Here is a 24,259-nt window from a genome sequence, read left to right as displayed (position 1 = left end):
ACCCATCAGCTCAGCTTGGGCCAGCAGCAGGCTCACCTTGGAGCGGCCTGGAACTGACCCTGTCTGACATGGGGGCAGCTCCTGGTGTCTTCTCACAGAAGCCACCCATGCAGCCCCCCCGCTGGCAAAACCTTGCCACATAAACGCAACACACTTAAACAGAAGTCTCCACCTCTGAAAACCACGCTTTCCTTCTGCGCACGTTGTTCATCTACAATGAACATGTTTTACCTATTAGAATACGTACTGCCTCTGTAATAATTATTGCAATGTAATTCTAAAAATAACCTATTTACTATATATTCTTTATCGTATAACGTGTATTTGATGCTCAGAACAGTAGTTTTCTTTCACTTCTTGTAGTTTAGATTTTTCCATAAGAAGCAACTCTAAATACTTGCATTATAAGTTTTTTCTCCCCGCTTCAATCTTTAGTTACCTTGGTAGAGTTGCTTAGTCTTAGTGTAAGTCCAGCTTCACTAGTGGCTTTCCTTCCCTCAGTGTTTGTCCACACTCACACTTGCTACAGAGCTGTGGTCAACCCAGATGAAAACTTATGGATTACTTCTCCACCTAGTTTAATCTGCCCACGCTGGTTACACTGAGCACACTGCAGCCAGGTTTCTGCTGAAGAAAGGTAGATATTTTTCAAATGAAGTTGTGAAAAGAAAAAAAAAAAACAAAACCACTGTATTGCTGTATGACATACTTTATTTTTTCAATGAAATGCCCTAATGTCATACAACTGAACACATTTTCTAATCTTGAAGCCAGCAAGATTGGGAAAAAAACTACCGACCTCAAACTTGGTTTTCCTATACATAGTTTCCATACTGAGGCTACATTCAGAGAAAAAAACCCTAGAATTAAAACATTACTTATATGGCCCTCTTCTTAAAAATAAGCTGGACATGTCACACAACTCACATACGGTACTTTGCTAGTATAATATGCTACAAATAGAATTATTCAAACGCAGCTATGCAGCTTTTCTATTTCCTAAGATGTTTTCATTGCAACGCCTTTATTATTTACTTCACACTTCATTACCATACTACAGAATGATCTTTCCTCTTCCTTTTCTGGTGGCTTGCTTCTCAGAAGAGGGCTTTTCACGGCAGCTTTCTTTGGAAACACCAAGCGCTCTGTTCCAGATATTAAAAATATTCAGAGCATTTCAATATACGTTCACAATGAGATTAAGCCTCCGTTTTTCAACTAAGGGCCTCACAACTTGCTAATAAACCAATGGAAAGAGCTGGTTAGTATTTACTCCCGTTCTCGTTTACGAAAACATGATCTGGATGGCTGTAATGCCTCATAAATGCCCTCCTCTGTTGGTAAGCTGAGTGTGCACCATCACATCCTGCACAAGAATTACAGTAACTTGAAGTCTGTGTTCTCTCACAGTATTCATGGATAGACCCCAATAACCGCAGAACTTTTAAAACAAACGACACTTTCAAAAAATATTTGCATTTTAAGAACCACATAATCTCATTTTAAATGGGGTTCTTGGTTCAAAAGTACTATTTCACTTATTAAACATGGCTTTAAAAATACAGTATACATAACACATATTACAGATGTCTGAAAAGCATTGGATTAATGAACGTTTCAACCCATTGCGTTAACAAGGAAAGTAGACAGCAGTACTTTTGGAAAGATATTATAGTATTTCTCTGAAATACTATATAAACAAAGAACAGCTCCTAAACTTTGTATGACTACATTTTAAGCAAATATAATTTGCAAGTGCTTTTTGTCATATAGAGCAGTATGAATAATACTTTGTAGCAAAGATGTAGCACACCATTTTGATACTACACAAAAATGGAATGCAAGTAATTTCAATAGAAAAAAATTGCCATTTATAACAATTTTCAAGTGCTTCGGTAATAAAATGACTAATCACTATGGCTTACACAGACCAAATACACAAGAGACATGAAACTAATACAAGCTGAATGACAGAAGTGCCAACAAATACACATGAATAGAGAATCATTAGCTCTTCAGACAAAAAAAAAAAAAGATAAAATTTTTAAAGAGAACTACACACTTCAGATAGAAGAGAGCAGGGGCTAACTTCTGATCCTCAAACAGGAATAAATTTGCACAACAGCAGCAAAATTTAGCCCCAAGCCTACACACAGAACATGTATGTGGCACAATACACAAATCCATACACAAATTAAATAATCTCTCCATAGCTACATCTGATAGTCTAATGGGTTTTTGCTATAAAAACAAATCAGCACAGTGAATTTGTGATTTATCAGATGCCAGTTTCCTCCCTTGACTTCACAAAACAAATTATTGCATATTTAAATAAAAATTACTAAAAAACACTTTCAAGCATCAAATCATATTTTTAAACTTAACATTCAAATATCTTATTTTGCAAAGACATTTTAACATATGTAGTAGAATCTCCAAAGAATTGTGAACTGAAGAGGGAAGCTTTTCACATATGTTAATTTTAGGTATTTTAAAAAACCTAAAACTTGCTGGTGTTTCAGAAGATATTTTCTCCTTAGCCTGTTCCTTCCCGTTATTATATAACTATCCCTGCAAGTTGCTTGCAAGACATTTCAGTTGCAGTGTGTACTATTTGGTATCATCCAAGACATCATAAAACCTTTTCTAATCCCAAAAAGCATCATGCAAAGAAGCCTTTGTAAATAGAATATATAGATAAGGTACCATCTGTATACAGATGTGCTTTTATTTTTCGAAGTATTCCTAAACCATTATTGTTATTACTTAAAGCCAGGAATGTGTTTTTGAATTGCATTGATAAGTTGCAAGGTATAGTCAGGATTACAAAATGAAAGATTTTACTTATAAAAAAACACTTTTGTTGTCCAGCATTTAAGCCACATGCAACTACATAACGCTCCCATCAGGAAATGCCTTCTTAGAGACTGAAAATACCTTGTCCTGATATATTGGTTTGATGACTATGGAAAGACCAATGTTTTATAACATTTATATATTACTGCAACACGACTCCTAAATTAGCTCTCTAGAAAAGCACAGAGAATTCAGTCATCATAAATACGTATATATACACCAATCCTCTCTTTTCTAACGTAACTTAGATTACATTGCTCCAAGATTTATTTTCATTATTACAATGTTTTTTAAAAAATGACAAAATGCAGTAAGATGCCTGAAATTATACTGAAGCCATTAAAAAAAAAATCTAAAATTTTAAAATACTTGTCAATTTGACTAAAATGCATATTTACTCAATTTCCTTGAGCTTTTATGTTTTCTTCTCCCCACTGGAGGAACAATGTCTATAGTGATTGTTCAACACTACTCTGGCTGTAGGCAGCTTCATCATTACAGTTTTTCTCAATTCCCCTTGCAAACAGTTTCATTAACTGGCAGTGAACCCTGAAAAATATGGAAAACAATAAGAAATAAATGGGTACAGCATATTCAGTTCTCATAATCCATTAATTTCCAGCAGTTGTGCAAAGTTCCTTGCTCCAGACTACAGAAACCACTGTCTCATTCTTGCTACAATCCTACCCTGCAAAGGCGGCTGGATGCTTTCATGCATCCATCACCCCCGTTACTCCTCTTTTCCACACAAAAAGTTCTATGAGGCACTTAGATGAGCTAATCTTATACAATACACAATATCTATAAAAATCAGGCCGGACTGCTAAGTAATTATGGTTTAATGGAACATTTGCATGTAAATATTTCATATTGTGGTTTTGGTTCCCTTTGTTCTAAAAACAAAACCCAAAAAGAATCCACCAAAAAAAAAATCCCAAACAAAAAAATAGACCTTCAAGTTTCATAGACCTCTGTTCCCTTCCTAATTTGATTATCTGCACAATTGCAAACTTCTTTCTCTGTATGCCAAGGCTGGAGATAAGATTCTGTGCTGTGTGTCAAAAACCACAAAGTATGGGACACACTCAGAATTTCTGTAAGACAAAGCAGCTTACTAAGGCTGAAGTTTAATAGGAAAAGCTATTGCTCAGAGTAGTGAGGTACTCCACTCATTTAACAGGAATCCTCCCAACACTACCTTCACCTTCAGTACTTCAAAGCACATAATACCAGTTCCCAAGAAGTAAGTATGGCTTCAAAGGTACAGCCACTCGAGTTATCCCTTACAATATACATGGTTGAAGTACTCTCTGGAAAGGACCCAAAAAAGTAACAAAAATAATTAAGTTCATTATCAGAAGTCTCAAATTTGGTACACAGAGGCACCTTTTTTTGGATGTATATATGAGCTTCTTTAAAACCAATGAAAGGGCTTAAGGTTTTCTAGTATATGGACAGAAAAATCAATGCTTACCTGACTTCAATTGCTGAACTGTCCAGAGTTTCTCCATCACAATTCCAGGTGCTATTAGCAATATTACAGCAACAGGCTGGATGATCTCTGCAGAACTGGCCAAAACGTTTCTTTCCTATGACTGTGACATTGCTTTCGTTATCTTCCGTAAGCTTTGATGTAAATTGAAAACTCTTCACCCGATAAACATCTACAAATGAGAAGTCAAACTACAAAGAAAAAATAAATCAAAACAGGCAATTACAATTAGTTAAATACATTTGACATGTAAAAATCTCAGCATGCAGTATTTTGCATCTGAGAGAGTCTGCCCACTCCAATTTTCTAGACAAGCTTACCTGAGGCATAGAGTAATTTTTGTTTTTAAAAAACTGCACAAGTCAGAAACAATATAGCCAAAATGGAACCTTACTTTTTTCACTGGTCCTCCTCAAGCAGCTGCAATATTGCCGCTTTATAGTCAGGTAACACGTTCTCTTATAAGTAAATGGGGTATAAAAACTATTAAAAATAATCTATAAAAGCTATAATAACGTGGAATCAAAGTCAAAAAGGTTTGGATTGGATCTTTGTACCATCCTCAGGACCTGTTCAACTTCAGTTCTTAAGACACAAAGAAGGCTTTTCTGAAATCCTTCTGCTTCTGCATTTGGAACAATGCTCTGAGGTAAGAATCCCCACTGTGGTCTGATCACACACCACAGAGCTGGGTGTATGTGAAAATGAGAGGACAATATTATTACATTCCAACAAAATAAAAATAGTTTAAACTAGTTACTTCAGCTAGAAAAAGTAGGACAATTAAGAAATTGCTCTTATAATAGAGGTTGTGGATTTACACTACAATATTGTACACATGCTTTAAATTAGGCTTTGCAAATTAAAGGAACAATCAAATTAAAGGGTGCCCCCACACGCCCCGAAAGCAATTTAAATTATATGGAATTAAACATTTAGCAAGCTATAATAAATACAGGCATGTAATTTAGTAAAAGCAACAGAGTATGTCTGTGTGCATCTATAGGAAGGGAATGGCAAGGAAGCAAAAGTGAACAAAGAAACAGCTTACTCATAAACCAGTCTGTATTAATATACAGTCACCCTTGTCTTCCTTCTTCTTTTTATATTAAGTTTTCAAACAGGGTTTCCCACTATTATGGTAGGCACTAACCTGAGGTGAGGACATACGTACAACCCTGCATTTAATCTACACTGCAAAACCAACATACCCCAGAGAGAACAGCTGGGAAGCACTGGAAGGCAAACGGCCACAGTGGCAATCACAAAAAGCATCAGAGTTGAAGGGACCTCCTAGGTCTTAAGTTCCCTTGGCTTATAACCATAAACAAACTGTGAAGTTGTCAAGCTCCACACTTGGAAGCAGTGGCTCATGGATACAACAAAGTTCACTAAGCACTAATCTAGTCCAAACAGCTTAGTGGCAAAAACTGGTATCCACAGCTTCGCAGAGCCCCCCATGAATGCTCGGATGTTTCAAGTCTAAGCAGAATGTAGTCTCTTGGCAAATGTTGAAGGCCACTAGAAAGGTAGCCAGGGAAGGCTTCAAATAATCAAAAATATTAAGGGAACAGTGAGAAGAAGTGGGAAGGAGCGAAGGGAAGAAGAGGAGACTGAGAACAGCGGGAAGGAGGAATACAGATACACACACACAATGTCCCAGGGAGTGGTAATAAGGAAATGCAGGAGACAATCTATACTAATTCTTCAACCGAGAAGGAAGAATAGCATCATAAACAAGTGAGATTTATTATTGCTTTTATAACTAGGTATAACATTAGTCCATTGCTAGATAATTTCCAGAACACATTAATAGTATTGGGCTGTGACAAATATTAAATGTGCGTATTCACAGCCATAGCTCTGGTTTCAACAGATACTACAATCCAAGGCAGCGATGAATCTTCTCTTGTAGTCTATCCTGACAGCTATGACATATGCAAGGAATAACTTTGAAGCTGAATGCATAAAGTTTATATGCTGGCCACATGCATGTAGTAAAATCCTGCTAAAAGTCTGCAGTTTACAATCAAATTGCAGTTCTGGCAACTTTCTTCTAAACCATATTTTCATACGGTTTACAAGAAGTGATTTATCATTTTTCACTATACCTTCTATCTCAGATAAACTGCTCACAGCAGTGTAATGTTTCATGACAAATATGTGGGGGCACAGTTGTGATAAAATCACTTCAAATATTGTCCAAAGAGCAAATATATGGAAAATGTTATGAAACAGAATTCAATTAGCAAAAGTGGAATTTTGTTAGAATGCTATGGCCAAATACTTGACCTAGCTGAAATGATTTTTTTTTTTTTTAATGGTACACATGTTGAGATTGTGTCATCCAGAAAGAACCAACTAAACAGAACAGAACAAAAAAACCCCAAACCAAAATAAAAAAAAAACACAACACCGCTTTGTAGAGGTTCTTTTTGTCATAGAAGAATATCAATATTTACAACTTAGACTGACTCTGGAGAATTCATTGTCAAAGGGAATACACACCTGATCATGTTGGTTTCTATGTCTGACAAGGTACCGTAAAAAATCCAATCTGGAGCATTTACGAACTAGAATGAGGTCAGCTGAACCGTCTGCCAAATGAGCTGCTGGTGAAAGACCTTTTGGACTTCGTGGACAGGAACAGCTCATATTTACTGAATTGATGGCTAGAAATTTCCCTTTAATAACCTTCCATTCTTCTTCATCTTCTGAAACATATTAAAGGCATAGAGATAGGCTGTTACTTGATCCACTCACAAGCACACTAAAAAACAATCATTCTTGGCAACTTAAAAGTATTCACTGGGCATATTCATGCACTGTCAATAAATACTTAAAATACATTGCATTTTAAAAGATCTATTTTTCATACACTAACAGAGAAAGTTGCTTTCTCCCTTCACAGACTGCGATTATGTACTAAAGCCGCCCACCATTTCTGATAGATGCATGTCAAATTCAGGATCAATGCCATTAAGGTAAACCCATGAAGCCTTAGGCAGGGAAAAGACAGAGGCAAGTTAAAATTCTCGTAGTGTGAAAGTTCAGAGGGATTTTTAAGTTTTAAAAGATTTTATTCTTGCTTTCCCATGTGTTCATCTTAAATAAACAATGACACGAAGACAGTGGTTTAGTATTTGGTGTCTAAATCAATATTCCTCTTCTGCCTCAGTGCCACAAATTATATTTTAAAAAAAAAATATATACAAAAAGGGAAGAGATGACTCGGGGGTTAGCAAGGACCAGCAGGCAGCAGATCAGAAGCCTGTTTCCACCCAAACTCCAAGCTCAAACGTCTGAAGATGAATACTACAAGAGAGTTGAACAGAGATTTCTGGAAAACACCACAAAAGTCTGCTTTCAACTTTGTTGTGAAACTGTTCTGTTAAGAGATTAGACCTAGACAGCTTAAACGTACGATGGCCTCAATACTCTCAAGAGGCAGAGGAATTTTCTGTTAATGAAGAAACACTGGCAGGATGTCCCGGTTTCAGTTGGGATAGATTTAATTTTCTTCTTAGTAGCTGGTGCAGGGCTGTGTTTTGGATTTGGTGTTAGAACAATGATGACAATATACTGATGTTTTTAGCTATTGCTACATGATGCTTACCCTAAGTCAAGGACTTTTCAGTTTTAGGCCCTACCCGCAAGAATGCTGGAGGGCACAAGAAAACTGGGAGGGGGCACAGCCAGGACAGTGGACCCAAACTAGCCCAAGGGATATTCCATACCATATGGTGTCATGTCGTGAGTATATAAGCTGGGGGAAGAAGGGGGGGATGGGACATTTGGCATTATGGCATTTGTCTTTCAAAACCACCACGAGGTGTAATGCAGCCCTAGCCTTCCTGGAGATGGCTGAAATTCCTTGCTTTGCTTTGCTTGCGTGCGTGGGCTTTTGCTTTCCCTATTAAACTGTCTTTATCTCAACCCACGAGCTTTCTCGGTGTTACCATTCTGTTTCTCTCCCCCATCCCACCAGGTGGGGAGTGAGTGAGTGGCTGTGTGGGGCTTAGTTGCCGGCTGGGGTTAAACCACAACACAGGCACTGCACAGAGTTATCCTCTAAACTGTATTTTCTTGAATATGGATAAAAACAGATTTAAAAATGCCTTTGCATTTTTATATCGCGCCATCACTTTCCTCACTACGGTAAGAAAAAGCCATAAAGCAGCCCTAACACTCCTTTTCTCCTCCCAAGGTAAGTGGACTGAGATATTTCAAATTAACAACTCCACAGAAGTTAACAACTGCAGAATAGTCTATGGAGATACACATGGGCTCCAGGCAGTTCAGGAGTGAAGTGCCATTGCTGATGATAGAGGTAAAACTAAGGAATGAACAAAAAGGGATAAAAAGGTTTGTTTATATAAACTTGTTTGATCATCAAACCAGAGCAAGGTACAAGTTTTGAGGCATGTTAACTGGTATGGACTTAGAAATATAACATTATTAAGTTCCCCACATTTGGGTTAACTTGTACGTTCAAGGTTCTGCTTTGATGGGACTTTAGATGACATTTATGCTATACATTTCATGTCCTGAAATTCTGATAGTCTTTACTGTGTTAGTTATAGGAACTTCACATTAACTTTAGAGAATCATTATTAGATGTAAGACAACCTAGGCAATTTTACAGTCTACAATGCATTTATATTGAAGTGACTTCTTCCAAGCTTATAGATCAGGAAAAGAACTAAAATAAATAAGAAAAAAAAATGTTTGGAAAGTATCCTGTAGTTGCTCTTTGAACTTTTCTTACTCCCTTGAATTTTTATTCATTGAAACTTCTTGCTATCCACTCTTTGGTAACAGAAAAACAGAATTCCAGGAAAACCAAATTAGGATTATGTGACAAAAGACTTAGAAAAAGAATAATGTTTTTAGTTTCCTTTAACTAGACTATCCTCACTATTTCCTGATAAACAAACCAGTAATAGCAAGAAAAAAATGCAACTCTTACATTCAACATTTTTGCATTATTTGCCAGAGTGGTTTTAGTATTTCTTGCTTTACTGTCCTCTTTATATGTTGCTTTCAAACAGAACACTACAGAAAGAAATACTTTAAAATGAAAAATATGTATCTTGAGAGAGATGAGAAAGACTTAAACATCAAACTACAGAATTACTTTGGTCAGTCTGAAGGCAAATGATGAGGCCTTGCTCCGAGATGAATGTAACCGAACAAAGTACTGGAACTGGAAACATCTGTGTCTAGAACTACACAAGTGCTTATTCACAAGTAAACCAGGCATTTTCTGACATACAAACAACAAAATGAAAACACCACCCTTTAGCGAGACATCCTTTTTGGGTTTTATCTAAGAAGCATTAATAATTTCTTCTATAGTGTGTCTAGATATGTGTTTAGTTTTGAAGTACGCTTACTGTAATAAAAAGTCTCAAATTACTTAGAACGCTTATATATGTTACTGTAATAGACTGTTTTCACCTGATGTAAAAGTACTGTTCAGCATAAATTTCAGCATGTTACTCAAAAAAAGATTGACTGTTCAAGTAAGAACAAAGTCAGGGTATTTATCACATTTTGAATGACCAACTGCTTTCATAACCATTCTGCAGGGTGCATCACTGTAATAGCACAATTATTCTCCCAAAATATCTTTCATGCAACAGAGCAATCATAAGCAGGGAGAGCATAAACAGCACTTACTTCAGCTGTCTATCGTGTATATATACTGCAAGTTACTGAAATCAGCGTGAAGTGCTAAACGCTCAGAAGTTTACTCAGCACATACATAGACTTCTGCACATTACAAAGAAATATGTTCAGTGACAGTCAGTGCAAACATCTTACTGAACTCACCTGAATTGTACACAAACCAAACAGGCAGAATGCGTCAGCCAATACACCCTGCTGAGTAAAGAGCCTATCTGAGGTGGCAATTTAAAATCCTTTTTATTGCAAATCAGGAGTAGCTGACTGTCATTGTTTGCTTACCAGTACTGCATGGAGAAGAGACTGGACTGCAAAGACAGTAAGTGACCAGAAGTAAAATGGATTTAAGTAAACAATATCCTACATAATCAGATGCTTAACATATTGTGCAATGCTGGGTAAAGCAGTTTTGATTGCTCCCTAACCTGCACCTGTCTTGTTGCTTTGCTGGATCAAAGCTAACAAAATGGCAGATAAAAGAGAGAGAGAGAAAAAACACACACACCAAAACCACCAAACTAAAAAAAAAAAACAAACCAAAACAAAACCACAAAACCCACACACACAAACACAAACCAAATGAAAAAAACAACACAGAAAAAAAGGTTGGCAATTTCCAGCTACAGTTATTTCTCAAAAAGACAGATTTTTTTCCTTACCAAAAAACCTATTACCAGATTTAGCTCCTAAACAAATATTATGTAAAGCAAGTTCTTTAACTGAATCTGGGCATAAACTAAAACAACTTGAGAAATACTCCAATCTGGCCATCAAAGATCTGAAAGCAGTAGCTGGGATGAAAGCATTATATATAAGCACGTGTAACAGGGATTCAAACTGGCATAGGAATCCACGTACAGTCTTTATGCTACCAGTGCATCTCTTACAGTAAAATGATACTCTTTTTGCTAACAAAAGTCTAGAACCTGGCACGGTTACTGTGCAAACTAACTGTAATTATAAGATAATCTAGGTCATAAGCACCAACGTGTGCGTAAGAATTTTATGATTTTATGCACTGGGCTCTACAAGGGGAAGGGGAAAAAACCCAAACCAAACTAAACGCAGAAGCAAGCACCCATGGGAAGGCTGTCTGCTGTTTAAGAGGGGTTTTATCCAAGACAACAAACTGAGACCAGAGGTGAAACTTGGCCGACTGAATCTGCATATCTCACTCCAGCAGTGCCACAAGTGTTAAAGTGAAATCCTTCTAACAAAAAGATCAGAGTCCTAGCTCACAGAACACATCTTTCCTAAAGGAAAGAAACCCAACAGATTGAAATATACAAGTAATAAGTATAATTTTATCAGAATTGTCTGATGTTTGGGTGGAGAGACACCTTACGTATTTTTCACATATTTACATCTATTTTCCTTAAACAATGGATTATCTAGTGACTCACAATGTTTAAAAAACAAAACACACACACTTGTGAATTGATATATCCTGAAAAATAATAATTTGTATGATATTTCACCATCTTACTTTTTATGACAAATTACCTTCATGTTTTAACCCACGTTCCTTGTGCTGTTCTGCCAGCTGTTGCTCACTTTTCTTGCAAATGTAACACCTGAAAACAAAAATACCACTCAGTTCCTGAAAACAAAACTATTACTCACTTCAACTTTTTTTGCTTTGTCCAATCATTACACCACAAGATGCAGCATGGCACTGACAGCCCTGATGTGGCACGACTCCTGATAGCCTTGCAAGCAGTATAGGTACTTAAGTACAGTGTTGAAGATTAGTGGATGTCAGAAATAACAGCATCACAGAGCCATAGCATTACATAGGTTGGAAGGGACCTCTGATGTGGCCCAAACCTCTGCTCAAAGCAGGTCTTTATAGGATCAGGATGTTCAGTGTCTTGTTCAGTTAAGTTTTGAGTATTTGCAAGAGTAGAGTCCACAAGACTTCTGGGCAGCTTGCTCCAATATGTGACTACTGTCACAGTGAAAGACACTGACATACTGGAGCCAGTCCTTCACCTCACAAGTGCTGAGTACAGGGGAAGAATCACTCCTCCTGACCCGCTGGCTTCTCTTCTGCTTAGAAAGCTCAATATAAGGTTGGCCTTCCTGGCTGCACGGACACACTGTGAACTCAGGGACAGCTATCAACCACCAGGATCCCGAAATTCTTTTTGGCAGAGCTGCCTTCCAGCCAGTGCTGCTGCATGGGACCATTCCACCCCAGGTACACAATGTTTGCCTCTCCTGAACTTCAGGAGGTTTCTATCAGCCATTTCTTCAGCCCACCAAGATCCCTTTGAATAGCAGCCTTGACTTCCAACGTGTAAACGACTCCTCCCAACCTCATATCATCATAAAAGTGCTGAGAGTGGACTCTGCCACCCCCAGCAGTCATTCATAAAGAAGTTGCACAGTATTAAGTGCAGTACTGATTCCTGAGGGACATGGTTAATAATTGGCTGCCAGCTAGACAAGATACTCGCAACCTTTCTAGTAGTCCAGCCAGTTTTTCCACCCATCCACTGAGCTAGTCCATAACTCATCAATTTGTTTTTAGGAATACTACAGGAAACAGTACCAAAGGCCTTGCTAAAGTCAAGGTATGTAACACCATTTCCCCCTCATCCATGGGCCTGGGGACAGACTACATCAGTGAAAACTAGGGCAAAGGAGTACTTTTCCAGCCCTTTCCGTATCTTTTATCACTAGTGCTTCACACCACTAAGCAGCAGGCCCATGGTTCCTTCAGCTTTTTGTTATGATTGGTATTCTTCTATAATCTCTTTGTAAGAGGTAACACCCTTCACATTCCTCACCGATTTCAACTCCACCTGAGCTTTGGCTTTCTCAGTTTCATCCCTGCACATTTAGGCAATGTCTCTGTCTTCTTCCAAAGTAACCCATTCCACTTCCAACTTCTCTTGACTTCTCAGATCCTTGCTCACCCATGCTGGTTTTCCATCACGCTTATTCAAGTTTCTAATATCGCAAGTTCTTGTGCTTTGAGGAGGTACCGGCCAACTCTCCTGGGCCTCTTTGTCTTCCAGGGTAGCCTCCCATGGAATTTTGCCAAGATAAGAACAAACCAGAATCTGCTCTCCTAAAGTTCAGGGCTGCAATTCTACTTTTGTCTTGCTTGCTTCTCTTAGGACTTTATAATCTCACAGTCACCACTGTCAAGGCTGCCCTTAACTGTAACACCCCCCACTTTCCTTTTCTGTAGCAAGACTAGCAGAGCATTTGTCCTATTCGGCTTATCAATCACCTGCATGATGATCATCACCACACTTGAGGGTTCCCCCAAATTGCTTGTGCCCAGACCTACTGCCCTTCCAGTGATTATGAGGATATATAAAATCCCTCAGGAGACACTAGGCACTCTTTACTCCCCGACTAAAACCTGGATGACAGCTTTCTCTCTCTGCAGTTTCCCCTGTATTAAGGCACCTGATGGATCAGGATAGTTGCTCCAGCTAGTACTGGAGACCATGCCCCGTAGCACGTCACAGCACTAATACAGTACAATCTCAACCAGTTCCATGTAGTTTCTGGCCAAAGTTTCTGGCTCCTCTGTATCATGCTGTGCTACTTGCTGCTCTAACTACAATATCTCTGAAACCTACATTCATGTATAAAGAAAAATAATGAATGAGTAACTTCAAGCAGGTGAAAGCAAAAAGAAAGGAAGGCACACCGGGACATTAAGGACGGCACCCTTGATTAGAGAAACAACTGAAAAATGTCTCACAGAATTTGTAAAGCATAGTAGTAGTCTATAAAAAAAGGCTAAATATCCTCAGGACAAGCATGACAGCTGTTGTCATGGCACTAAAACAATCAATAAAATTGCTAGATCCAATTACAATGTGAACATCTGAGAATTTTTGAATATTTATTTCCACTTGTAGAAGCTATGAGACATCCAGACTTTTCATTTGTTAGCAGTAACACAGCATAGCACCCTCAGCATCTTATAACTGGGTACTGTGCTGTTTTACTGACCTGATAAAATGAGGTTTTCTCTTTAATGAGTCAATAAACTTTTTTACAGGCTTGTCTCTTTCAGAGTAAGTGTTTTGATATTAAAAACAACATTTTGGTGACCTCTATTTATGTACAGGCCTTTTCAAATAGTTCATGTCAAATATCCAGAGATAAACATTAGCCTACCCTGTTCTGCAGCTATCTTTATCTCGTGGAGATCCCAGAGTATGTTTTGCTGGTTGAAAAGAAATTGTTCCTTCATAGTAATGATGAGAAAGAAAAGTCTTCAAGCCTACATAAAAAAGGTATTAAGCAGCATTAAGTCATTACAAATTCACATTGCAAAAATCTCTCCACACATACCTTGATTGTTCATCTGTTTCCTTTTTTAAGGACTGCAAAACAGTAGTTGCCCTCCCCAAGCTCATAGCTCGGTATTATGATGTTTTAGACTGTAAAGGACAACGAAATACCACCCCCTGCCATCCAACTTTTTAACATTTGCCAATAGAGCCATTACTTTGCTTGACATCTTTAAAAGTCAACTAAAAATATTAGCTATATATCACTCCTTAATCTTAAAATCGGTCTACATTACTTAAATTCTGCTTTTGCATCCTCTTTCCCTAACACAAGACAAAACAAAGGTGTCAAAAAATACTTTCCAGTAGCATAGAATTTATCTAAATATCAGCTAACTAGGCTAAGCCACTCATCTCTTTACAATCAGTGCTAGAAAAAGGACAAAATTAACAATTCATTCAGTCAGATGAACAACCAAGACAGAGGAGCTCTGACTGATTGGGAAAAAAAAAAAAAAAAAAAGTCAAAATGATCAGCACAGAAGAGTCACTACCTTTTAGGAAGCTATCACTAAGTGACATATATTCACCACAACTTTAATATGCACACCATTAATGTTATGCGCAAAGTTACAGAACTTTACATAATGTTGTGCAATGTACTGCGTACTACAAGGAGTTTAAAATCAGGTTCAGTTTGTTTCTGATGTTTAAAAGCTTCAGAGATGATTGGTTTGGAGACAGTACATCAACTGCTCCAATACATTTCCATGTTGACAAAAGAATTAACGGTTACACAAGTTACCTGAGTAGTCATATCGCATCGGACCCATCCACCGCTTCTTTTCACTATCTTTTAATGTATCTCCATAAAAACCATAACCCAGCAATGATACAGAGTACTTCAAAAACGTGTTGTTATGATGTACAGAAGACACATCCAGAGGCTGACAGTCACCTGTGAAGGTTAGAAGGTTCTATTAAGGCTTATTTTGTTTGGCTATTTTCATAACAAAACTGTGAACTGTGACCACCCACCTACAATAATATGAAGAGCTGATGTTACTGGATCAGAAATGCCAACAGTGGAATAGCATATGCAATCTGTTGATCCTGAAAAAAAAAAAACAACAACAACCCACTAGAGATTAATTCATATCTTTTGAAAACATGTATTATTGGCATGGTCCTCCAAATAAATGCTCCTTTGGCTTGCCTCTTTCTATTTTATGGAACAAAGTAAATAATACAAGGATACAAATACTATGATTTAAATTGCAAATGCTGCCACCACCCCCCACCCCACCCCCAATAAGTAGAATGTCTTTCTCTCCATACGAAGATTTTCACTATTTAAGCAATAAATAAATAGCAGTTAGTGAAGCGTAAGTCACATGAAAAACTTCATGAGTACATTACAGCTTTTGTATCAATTAAGGATGGAGAGGAAGGCAGGCATACATTGATTCTCCATTGCTTAAGATTTCTTACTCACTGAGATCTCATGAAAAAAAGAGAGACATTGACCAGTCTCTTGTTTTTTGGGGGACTGATCTAAATCCTAAGCTGTCAACATCCTCTCGTCCTCCAGTTGCACCTTAAACCAGAAACTCCTGCTTAGTCCTATTATTTTAAGGTTAGTCATTAACTGTTTTCAGGAATTAGTTCATAGACAGGGGAGCAAAGTGGACAGAGATGTGCCTTTGCAGTTTTGAGCAAAATACCTACAAGCAGAAAGGGAGAAGCCTTAGCTTTCACCCATATTCTTTGTTCCTAACTACCTTTAGGCCCTCCTCAGTCACTATGTCTGTTCAGTATTTTAGGTGCTGTTTAGAGATAAGCAATTCTCCCCAATCCCTATAAAAAACAATCTAAAAGCCTAATGTAGGGTTCCGATTTCTACTCTGCAGCAGGGAATTGGAAGTCAGGGCCAGATGTACTGAAGCATATTTGTTGCAGCCCCTAACCCCAAATTTATTTGGTAGTTTCTCCCATCCATTCCCTGAAATTAAATTCCTTTAAAATCAAGTCTGGATATCTGAAAACAAAAACTTATTTTGTCCGCATATACATTCTCAGATTTGCTACTGATATTGAGCAGCTCAGATACACTGTATCTAATGCATTTAATTTCTGAGGCCTAATTGAATTGAAATAGAAAATTAAAAACGGAAGAGTGAGCAATCAATGTTTAAAATCCACTTTTGGCTCTTTATCACTTTGAAAACAGTAAGGTCATATACAATTATGAATAAGAGCAAAGCAAATCCTTTCTCATCCAACTCACTTCCCAGGAAACGGACACCACTTTCCCTACCAGTGAAGGGCATAAAAGGATCTTCTATCAAGTAAACGCTGTGCAGAACCCTGCCACAGTGAATAAGAAGCAGCTCTAGGAGCTGACTGAAGAGACTAGAAATATAACAAACTGCAGAACAAAAGAAACAGTGTGACTAAAGAGATCTGTCTCTAAAGGCTGAGGTTCGAGATGGTGCAAGTGTACCATCACAAGGACATGCCATTGCACAGGAAACAGGACTCCAGTTTCAGTCTCGTAACAGGCAAGGTAGATGACATTATCATGCCACATTTGGAGTTTTACAGCAGAAAACATTAAGTAAAGTTCAGATACTAAAGGTATGTTTTACTGCCAAATTTTTCAGTTTTGTTTTGCCTCCTATACTCAGTTAAGCAAAAAAAGAAAATTACTACTTTTGAAAAGAAAACCAACCACCAAAAAAAAAAAAAAAAGCCACTAAAATATCTGATGTGAGCTTTTACTGCTAAATGTACAAGCCTAACATTTCATCCAGCCGTTCTCATTTCTTCAGGATCTGTTTGCATTTGGCTGCTAGAATTACCTTAGCTATGTTTGTCTTGATGTAAACAGAGCTCCCAAGCAGTCTTACACTATAGGTGGGAGGAGAAGAGGGGAATTGATACAAGCTACAGTCTAACACTGGAGACTTACCTCCCTATACTCAAACTTATCTGTTGGGTAATTCTACAGAACTTATTTTCATTTCTATTCATTAAGTAGCAAGGGAGGACTGAAATTTGATCTGAAGTCTGAAATTAATTCTGAGATTCTAAAATGGGAAACTGCCAAAGACACCAGTGTTTATCAACTGTCCAATCCTCCCTCCTTCTGAGAAATGCCAGTGGAGTACCAACTACAAACAGTAAAATATCGCTGGGTTTGGTTTTTTTCCTATCAGAGCCAGTAGTATGGAGCAACAAAACCACTATCATTCCTTACTTACATACCAAGACAATATACATAGTCGTAACACCACACCATACATGAAACTAATGGTACTAGTTTAAAGGTCACAAAAATATTCATGACGACTAAGGATTTGAATCTCTTTGAATACTTCATAACCAAACAAGAATTCTAGACCTCTAGGTGGCTCGTGAATAGATTTAGAATCTATTACCGCTGAAACAGCACTCTAAATAGATGCATGCCACACCCCACCAATGTCTGGGTTATTTCATCAGTACAAATCTGATACAGAAAGCAGGATTAGAATATAGCTTGACTAATATCCCTTGATTAATAGTTTGGGATTTGCAGAGCACTTAATTAGGCCAAGAAGTTTTCACAGAGCATGACTCTTGACTCATGTTAGGTGGTGGATCTTGTTTGTTCTGGTTAAACCAACAGAAAAATTACATACATACTCTGCCAGATTTTCTTTGGGGATTTTAAAGGGCAACAGTCTGATTTGATGCATTTAAAAGCAAGGGGAGAAGCTATTGTTACAGAGAGAAATTAATGGCCTGGGCATACAGTCACGTTCTTACTCAAGGTTTTATACAACTTCCTTTCTGCATCCAGAAACCAAGAAATCAAGTTTAACATCGGCAAAATGACAGACTGGCTTAAAATGGAACAGTTCGCAGGACTGTGTTTTTTTGGTACATAATCACTTCAGCAGAAGTTCAGTACCACAGTACAACAAGAAAAGGATTAATACAATAATAAGAGATGAAATTAACATCACAGAGAAGCCCCACCATATTAAATGCAGTATTTAGCTCTAAGACTGTAATTTCTAGAAGCACAACAGATTCAAAATGCTGAAGGAGGAACACAAAACACTGCACTTCAGATTTCAAACAGGACATACCGAACCTTGAAATGAGATGCATACTAAACTGCAAATATCATTAAATATTACTAATATTGTAACAGAGAAGGCTGTGGACACATCACTTCGAGTCATTTAAAAAAAAAAGAAAGAATTAGGTAGCTTTTTATGCTATGCTTTAATACCTTTTCAAAAAGAATTTTTACAACCTAGATGACAGTAGTATGAGAGTCCAGTCATGCCTTATGATTCTACTGGCATCTGTTTGTGAACGAATCCTCCCATATTTTTCTAAACTACCTGCACACAGGAAGCCTGTACTGTCTTCAGCATTCTTCTACAGCTACACATCAACAAGCTGATTATAATCATACTGCATGCTTCAATCCTAGATATTACAGAGTGCATACCTTGGCTACAACAAAAATGAGAGGGATCTGGATACACTAGAAACTTAAATCACTATAGCAACTAACACTTTGTATCTACACTTTACCCTGTCTTCCCTAGTACTTGGAAGATTTCTACCCTATCCCCCGGTTAGGTTGGCAGACTTGTGTTTTGGAAAAATGAATGTATTATTAATACACCACAGCACAGAGTGATGTAGGATTTTTTTTCTCTACCTGCTGAGATCACAAGAGTATTTAATCTAATCCATTGTCTTTTACTAAAGAGTCCTCCAACAGCAGTTGACAGCTTTATCCTCCTGTTCTACACCAGGTTTAGGAAGAAGAACTAATTACTCTGGCTTACTCTGGAGGGAGTATTTTAACACTAAAACATGTGGATGAAACCTCAGTGCCACATGTCGTAAGAGAAATGTTTCTCTGTTCTTAAGTTCTATAGCAGCATAATACCGCTCTGAATACAGCGAGAAACCGTGGCTGAACACACTTTTTAAGGCTAGATGGCACTAGAAGTAATAATTAAACAGAAATTTTCGTAGGTGTGCAGACTTGTAGTTACCACATTGCAGTGCAAAACTTTGTCAGGTTGCTACAACCTCCAAGCACTCTTAAAAGCAAATGTGTTTACAACAGCAATCAGTCAATTTACACTGCCGGATTTGAAGAATGGCTGCAATTAAGAGAAATTCAGAAGTTACAACTGCCACTTGAGTAAAGCCTTTAGCTTTTATTCATGTGAATAAAAAACCAAGTTATTTCATAAAAATGTACCATAAAGCATAAGAATAAGTGATATTTTTTAACCAGAAGGCACACTAAGAAAAGAGACTACCTGGAAACAGACACATCTGATCAAAAAAACCAGACGAGCCAAGAAGGGGCTTTCTGCAAAAAGATTTGCAAGTAGCATCAAACATTAAAAAAACAGCCTGCATAATGGGATTCTGCCTATGAGATAAAGCTAAATTACTCAAACATGGCCACATAGATGAGAGTGTTTTAGCATTAAATCTGTTTCATTTGTTATTTCAAACCTTTGTGCAATTAAATTGACTGTTTCTAAGCAAAGATTAAGAGTGCTGAACTGAGTGTTAGTTTGAATACAGACACTGTTTAGTCACAACCACAAACCGCAACCTGCCATGTTTCTGTTATCACAGCTTGACATTAGGAACTAAATGATAAAAAAGGGAAAAACACTGATTCAGCGTTGCCCTAGCACAAGCTCTTGTCCTAACAGAGTACACTGTCTCCATGTACCAGAAAACACAGAGCTTTAGAACTTAACCTCTAAACTCTGGGTAGTGTTTGGTTTTGGTATCTGTGAGTTCTTAGGGTGTTGAGAAAAAGGTTGGTTATAAAGAACTAAGGAGAGCACCATGGATGCTTTTCTAGATGCATGATTTATATTTCATTATTCCTCTTGAGTTGCTGTATTCTAGGACTGTCATTTAAAAAAAGAAAAAGTCTTTGTAAGTCTCTTACTTATTTTGGAACAGACTTCTTACACTAGTTTTGGAACTAGAGGATCTGTTGAGGTCACAGTCAGAGCTCCATTACATCAAGCAAAGATGAACAAAGCTTCACCAAGGGCTGGAAAAAAAACCCACCCTCTTGCTGCCTTCCTGACCATCTTGCAATGCGTGGGTTTGTCTAATTCATACACAATTTAAGGTCCCTGTGATGGCTAGATCTGTTAAGAAAGGGTTACGATTTGCTCAGTGATTTGACCCCCTTTTCCAGTAAATAAGCACTTGTCCATATTTTTAGTAATGGATTGTTTTAAATATTGTACAATATACAACAGACCAAGATATGTATTATACTCTGTACTTCCAAAACCTAAATCAATAGAATTTTGAAAGGCCAGCTTCCTTATACACCATTACAAATAATTTTTGAGGGATCTGAGTAATAACTTGGAGAAAATATTTGAATCATAGTACTGATTACAAGGCTGTACCTCAAGTTAGTTCAAGGAATAGAGCATGCAGTATACATACAAATAGCAAACAGCTACAATGGACAAACCAAAACAAACAAAACACTGCAGTATTTAAGAGAAGAAAGTGACTTGATACATGTTAGCAATATGAAAATATCGGTGAAGATCATACTTTCGGGTTGCAATTGGAAAAAATGCATTAAGAAATTGTTGAAAAAGCAAGGTTAATCTTTCAATTTTAACATGCTTATAGTTAATTTCCTAAGGACAAAGAAATAGTTCTTAAGAGATTCTGGTTTTTCTATTCTATGTTCTATTGTCATTAGTATCACCAGTAGGCAAAATCTCCTGAAACCAGCCATATAAGCAAAAACCTTTAGTTCAAGAAATTTGCCCAAATAAAGGAAACAAAAGGTGGAACACTTCAAACTCCATTCTTGTTAAATGTACTATACAAACTGATTTTAATATAAAGCTTTAACAAATAAAATTAGAATATACTTGAATATCATAATTGTTACACAGAACCCTTAATGTGCTAACTAACAAGGAAATGAAAATCTGTAAGGGGGTATTCACACTGCAACTTTTACACATCTAACCCTTATAGTACTGCAAGCAGAAAGGGCTAAGCTTCTTCCAAGCAACAATTCAGACCATTTGGGTCTGAATACTTTCTTAACAAAGATATAAGGAATATAAAATTAGTCACCTAAAGCCTGAGGGTACAAATACACTATTTACATTGGTGTATTTTTACAACCTGTGCTAAATCTTCTCATAACATCTGTGTTTTAGTTCTACTCAGAAGCTCATAATGTTTATTTCATATCCCAGTTCTTTAATTCAGAGCTCAAGCATCTGACAAGAAAAAGCAAACAGCATAGAAAAGACACCAAATTGTCCATTTGTATTTCCACAGAGTCCTTAAAATTGCAGATGCTATTAAAAAGAGTTGTAACACTGAAGCCAGTCCTGGAAGAGAGGGTCATCTTGTAAGTCCACTTTTGAAGGAACCTTGGGGACCAACTGGGCAGGGTGAGGTAAAACCCAGGACACTAGACTTAACAGCGAGATCGATCCAAAGAGTACCTATAGCCAACAAAAAACTATGTTATCACCAAAGATCTGAATTCCAAGAATGAGTTTTCTCAGATGTCTCTCAAAGTAGACAAAGACTACCGTCTCTCAAAGACAGTAGTCAGGACTGCCTGAAAAAGTGAGAACTGTGAAGGTACAGCATCTCTAAAAAGGGGCAAACCCTGCAACTTGGCCTGGAACCCGAGGACTGTTCCTCAGCTGTAGTTGATTCATGCTTTCTGTGATGACAACTAAAGGGAAGGTGGGGGGAGTGGAAAAGGAGAAATCTTAGCATTTGTTTGGAGTTTGCCAGACCAGTGGGAGGTTCTCATTACAATTCTAACTACATTTGTGGAGCATTTGGAACTGGAAAAATATTTAAGTCAGTCTCTGTTGAGTAAATTTCATAAATTAATGTGTTCAGATGGACAAAGGTATTATTTTCAACATCTTATATTGTATTACCACACAATAAGCCACCAAAAAGAAAGTAGTAATTAAATTCTAAAGTTGTAAAGGAAATCAAATCTTAATGTTCAAAGTATCCTTCCCAAATAAAGTTGCATGTGATCAATGATTATACCAGGATATAAACAGCTTTAGCTGGGTGTCTTTATGCAATATCATTGCTCCTATCTTACACTTCAGCCTATGTTCAGTAAGTTCTGAATAAAGTCAAGAATAAATGAATAAAGTAAACTGAAAGTTAACCCTTTCTTACCAGCAGGAATTATGCCAATCCTTATATTGCACTGGACTAATGGTGCTTTGGGATTATTTTGGTCTATGCCAGAGTCCTTCTGCATTCTTCCAATGAGACCATGCATCACTTCACTGAACATGCCGTCCCCACCAACACAAACAACACTGCCAGGAAACACAAATTAGAATGCACACTAACAGTCAATAAACAACACGGCAAGTGTTCTACTTAGGGCATGCACTGGACACATCAAAAATAGTTGTTCTATTCTCCTCCTCCATCTTTACAGGATATAGTAGCCCACAGTCAACTTGGCAATTAACAAAAAGCAGAAAAAAAAAAATAATCAAGCTACACAACTGCAAATGCACCTAGACACGTCTGTCATGTTAGAAAAAAAAAAAAGCTGGAATGAAACCTAAAAAAAAATAAAAATATCTTTATCCTCTATTGCTGTGTGCAGACAGACAAGTATCAGTGGAAATTCACTATACAAAGAAAACACTGAACAGGACTGTACATACAGCTTTCTAAGTAAATAAAATGGAAATAGGGTACCTTTACTAAAAAGGGAAAATTAAGTTAATATTCATGACTTCAGGCAGAATCATATTTTACACTATTAATTTAATAGGTATATACATTATATGAAAGTCAAAAAACAGAAAAGTGCATGCTTGCATGCTCTTCTGAACATGCTGAAAGCCCATCAAACAGACAGAAGTCATGTATCTCTACATAACCATTCATAATAAAACACAGAGTTCTAAATGTTACCAGATGCAAAACTTTGTTTTGCAAATTTAATTCAGGTCAGAGCTGGTGCAGCAGCTACACAGATCCTCAATATGTTAAAGCTCAGCAGAGAGTCCGCAGCCAAGCAAATACTAGGAAGTAAAAGACTATTTTACAGCAGTATATATTTCATGCGCAATAATCAAATGCACACCCTGAACTCTAAAAGCATAAACATTCTTTAACTGAAAAACTAATTGAAATACACTTTAAAGAAACACATGACAAATCCAAAGTTATGTATGTAGTCCCCAGCATGCGTGTTTAGGAACGTTTACTGTTATCTATAGCAATCATTGCTAATGCATAAACTAATACTTACTCTTCCACACACCGAGCAACAGATATTGCAGAATGAGCACTTTTTTTCATAGGAAAAGTTAGTTTATTTAATTTTTAAGTATTGATGATTAAAATGCACTTATTATTGTATTTTCAGCAGAAGGAAAGCTTGAAAAAACCCAGTCATTTTTTCCTGAATGGAGAGGACAGTCTTAAAAGTACAGACCGTCCAACTCTAAGTCAAGACCTAAGAAACTGGAAGAGAAGGACGAAAAGGATGTTTGTTTTTAATTTTTATAATTAATTTTTCTTCTCATAGCTTAACTACATTATTCCTCAACTTTAGTGTGCCTCATCTTTCTCTGCAGACTCTAAGAAAGTGGTTAAGTGGACAAAAAATTTAAGTATCAGTTCAAGGTCAATGTTGTCTCAGTAGTATTCTATTTATAACAAATAATTTGTCCAGGCTCAGAGATGACAACGATATGAACGTCTATACAAATCAAAAGTAACTACTGACAGATAAAGAACTTTACATACACAATATCAGCATGACCAAATTCATTGCACACATCAGATCAACAACGTGCAAGTCACATGTGTGAAGGCCCCTAGTGAAGAACTACTTGTAAGAGATCACCTTAGAGTG

At 37.2% G+C, this 24,259-nt stretch overlaps 1 protein-coding gene across 4 annotated transcripts in view; it reads right to left on the bottom strand.

Annotated features, from left to right (window-relative positions):
* Positions 1-693: 693 nt before the first annotated feature.
* Positions 694-24,259, bottom strand: part of CERK (ceramide kinase) — a 39,467-nt gene continuing 15,901 nt past the window's right edge. For 3 of the 4 annotated variants that reach the window (XM_040594927.1, XM_040594929.1, XM_040594930.1), the window contains 8 exons: positions 22,552-22,697; positions 15,337-15,411; positions 15,104-15,256; positions 14,183-14,288; positions 11,540-11,610; positions 6,857-7,062; positions 4,331-4,539; positions 694-3,405 (listed from right to left, as the gene is read on the bottom strand). In XM_040594927.1, the coding sequence (XP_040450861.1) occupies positions 3,306-3,405; positions 4,331-4,539; positions 6,857-7,062; positions 11,540-11,610; positions 14,183-14,288; positions 15,104-15,256; positions 15,337-15,411; positions 22,552-22,697 (1,066 nt within the window). In that variant the 3' untranslated portion in view covers positions 694-3,305. The remainder of the gene's footprint in view (positions 3,406-4,330; positions 4,540-6,856; positions 7,063-11,539; positions 11,611-14,182; positions 14,289-15,103; positions 15,257-15,336; positions 15,412-22,551; positions 22,698-24,259) is intronic. The other variant, XM_040594928.1, reaches the window with a different exon arrangement.

This window comes from Falco naumanni, chromosome 5, assembly GCF_017639655.2.
Source record: "Falco naumanni isolate bFalNau1 chromosome 5, bFalNau1.pat, whole genome shotgun sequence".
Lineage (NCBI taxonomy): Eukaryota > Metazoa > Chordata > Aves > Falconiformes > Falconidae > Falco > Falco naumanni.
Note: the sequence above shows the minus strand (reverse complement) of the source record. Positions and strands in the feature narration are given on the sequence as shown.